General features: G+C 39.3%; 1 protein-coding gene across 1 annotated transcript; it reads right to left on the bottom strand.

Moving 5' to 3' along the window:
• Positions 1-831: 831 nt before the first annotated feature.
• Positions 832-1152, bottom strand: LOC105969334 (VQ motif-containing protein 10). The gene has a single exon (XM_012994091.2). It carries the CDS (start codon positions 1150-1152, stop codon positions 832-834), a length of 321 nt encoding a protein of 106 aa, XP_012849545.2.
• Between the last annotated feature and the right edge of the window lie 335 nt (positions 1153-1487).

The following is a 1487-nucleotide window of genomic DNA, read 5'->3' on the forward strand; positions in this document are numbered from 1 at the left end:
CCATGTGCAAAATGTCAAAACCACAAAAGGGTTATGTGCCTAAATTCATACCATGAGGGGGTCATGTGCAAAATGTTCAAACCACAAGGGGGTTAAGTGCAATTTACCCTTTTTTTTATAACAAAAGAATCGCATCCAACCATGCCAAAAAATGGCCTTTTACCAAGAATCTTTTAGCTACATTAAAGAGTTGTTCATAATGTACCTTTTATTAGTGCCACAACCTGGGGCTCATAGTAAATACTAAAATTTACCGTGGTAAAAAAATATTTGCTACGGTCATTTAGCGCAAAGCTTTTATCACGCTCGTATTCGCTACGGAGAAAATTCGTAGCAAAAAACTTTTCACTACAAATGTGGTATTCTATGCTATGTATTTGTGTGGTAGTAAAAAATCATTTTTAATTTTTACTAATGTAGTTACTAGGTAAACCTACATTCTTGTGCATTTGCTCGCAAACCACGTACGAAAAATGTAAATCACACACTTATTAGATTCACTTGGATCAATTACACAAGCTCTCTTGCTCGAACCACAAAGCTGCACCCCTTATGGAAAGTAATTATATCTCTACATCAAATGAAGTGCATAAAACCAAGTACCAGCCATCCAAATGAACTTTATGAGATCACAACTATTTGAAACGAGAGCCATGTCATTGTTAAGATATACTTAACCCTAAATCTCAGTAATTAAACTATCATTAATTAATTCATTATATGTGTAAAAGGATATCACAAGTAACAAAGAAACAAAATACCAATATTATATAAATAAAAGAATCAATGAATATGTATGTGTTTATCTATACCTAAAAAGAAAATTATGAATTATTCGGCATAAAGAATATAGAGTTCATCAAGTGAAGGCAACTCCTTAAGCATCCTATCAAAATCTTTGAACGACAGCCCTCGTTCCAGAACCTCCGACGTCGTCGTTTCACGATAATAATTATCAAAAGCACCACTACTTCTAGGGGGTTTTAACTTCTCCTCCTCCGCCGCCGCCGCCGCCAGAGTGGAGTGTTTTCCGGTGAGCCTTTGGACTACAGATTTGAAGCTCTCTGCGTCAGTCTCCACGTACTCTGTGTTGATTATCACCACCTTCACCGGCAGCAGCTGCTCCCTCTTCATCATCCCACCACCACCCATTTTTCCTTATGTACGTACTTTGTGTTGTGTGTGTGTGTGTGTGTGTGTTTGCGTGTATTATGTGTGTGTGTTGTGTGTATTTTCTCTGTGTTCTGCGTGTGTGTCCACTGGAAATGCGAATAATGGAGAATTAATATGATTGGAGCTCGGGGGGGGGGGGTGGGGGGGTGGGGGTGGGGTTGGGGGTTGGGGGGTGGGGGGTTTTGTAGGGTTGTACGGTTTCTGACAGTTAAGAGATGAAATAAGTTGACCGCGGTTTGTATATTTGGATTTAGTCAAACCCACGCAACTCGGAATAAGTTGTGCCCTTCCCACGAAATTTACTTTCATTTCTT

This window comes from Erythranthe guttata, chromosome 13 (genome assembly GCF_056151865.1).
Source record: "Erythranthe guttata isolate IM_541 chromosome 13, IM_541, whole genome shotgun sequence".
In the NCBI taxonomy this organism is placed as follows: domain Eukaryota; kingdom Viridiplantae; phylum Streptophyta; class Magnoliopsida; order Lamiales; family Phrymaceae; genus Erythranthe; species Erythranthe guttata.

What these genes read in the sequence shown, in the direction of transcription:
- LOC105969334 (XM_012994091.2), bottom strand. Translation starts at nt 1,152, where the DNA reads ATGGGTGGTGGTGGGATGATGAAGAGGGAGCAGCTGCTGCCGGTGAAG.